The sequence below is a fragment of the Salvia hispanica genome, unplaced genomic scaffold (assembly GCF_023119035.1).
Source record: "Salvia hispanica cultivar TCC Black 2014 unplaced genomic scaffold, UniMelb_Shisp_WGS_1.0 HiC_scaffold_966, whole genome shotgun sequence".
In the NCBI taxonomy this organism is placed as follows: domain Eukaryota; kingdom Viridiplantae; phylum Streptophyta; class Magnoliopsida; order Lamiales; family Lamiaceae; genus Salvia; species Salvia hispanica.
The window spans coordinates 3,908-5,000 of record NW_025952761.1 but is presented as its reverse complement, the minus strand read 5'-3'; the positions used below and the strand labels follow the sequence as shown (position 1 = coordinate 5,000).

Here is a 1,093-nt window from a genome sequence, read left to right as displayed (position 1 = left end):
CGCCATCCTCTCCAACTACTGCCGCGGGAGAAGAATCCAAAGGCGCGGCCAAACGAGCCGCGCCGTGGACGTGGAGGTGGGAGAGGGCGGCGTCCAAGAGCCGTGGTTCGTGGCGACGAACCGAGGGCTGGACGAGGCGCTGGTGAGGTCGATGGCGACGTTCAAGTACCGGAGAAGGGAAAGGCTGGTGGAAGGCACGGAGTGCTCGGTGTGTTTAAGTGAGTTTGTGGAAGAGGAGAGGCTTAAGCTTCTCCCCAAATGTAGTCACGCATTTCACGTGACATGCATCGACACGTGGCTCAAATGCCACTCCAACTGCCCGCTTTGCCGAGCCAATGTGGCGGGCCCGGCCTCATCGCCTCCTCCCCCTCCTTCTCTGCCTTCGCTATCGCCAAAGGTGCGGGGAATGTGGAGTTGGCACTGGAGATCAACGAGAGGGCGCGAAAACGGATGGAAGGGTTAGAAGATCGGTGTCCATGGATTCGGTTTTCGAACGGCGTTTGATGATAGATGATCCAGTAGTGCAAGTAGATGTAGTGAGATGAAGAGATCACATTCAAGTGGAAGGTGGTTCGTCTCTAAAAGGGAAAATCAACCCAAAACTATATTTTTCTTGGAATGTTTTTAGCGGTAAGATTTGTATGTTGAATGGGGGTAGATTGTGTGAAAAGATCACAAAAAAGTAAGGTAAATTTTTTCGGATAATTTGGGGGATATTTCAGAGTCCATTAAATATTGACTCATAATATGGCTAGCCATAAAAGGGGATTCTAGTAAATAGGGATATTAGGATATAACAATTTAATTATCTTATTTATTGTTAACTAAGTTTACATTATTCCCTTTTTAACTACACATTCTTTAATGGAATAGATTAAAATTAATCTCCTTTCGGAAATTTTTCCATTTTTGTTTTAAAAAGAAAAGGTTGCCGTAAAATTTATGAATGAGGTCCAACTTTTTTATATTAGTTTTAGTAATAAAATGTAAAGGGAAAGAAGTTTTGAAAAAGGGATCCTTTTAAAAAAAAAAAAAAGAAAAAGGAAAACTTTTAGGAATAAAAGACAAACTAACAACTTTTCCCAAAAGTAAA

The 1,093-nt window shown here is 42.9% G+C and overlaps 1 protein-coding gene across 1 annotated transcript; it reads left to right on the top strand.

Annotated features, from left to right (window-relative positions):
* The first annotated feature begins 151 nt into the window (after nucleotides 1–151).
* LOC125200431 (RING-H2 finger protein ATL51-like) lies at nucleotides 152–463 on the top strand. The gene has a single exon (XM_048098071.1). It carries the CDS (start codon nucleotides 152–154, stop codon nucleotides 461–463), a length of 312 nt encoding a protein of 103 aa, XP_047954028.1.
* Nucleotides 464–1,093: the final 630 nt, after the last annotated feature.

Bases quoted from the DNA above. Each gene is read 5' to 3' on its own strand.
- LOC125200431 (XM_048098071.1), top strand. From the start codon at position 152: ATGGCGACGTTCAAGTACCGGAGAAGGGAAAGGCTGGTGGAAGGCACG.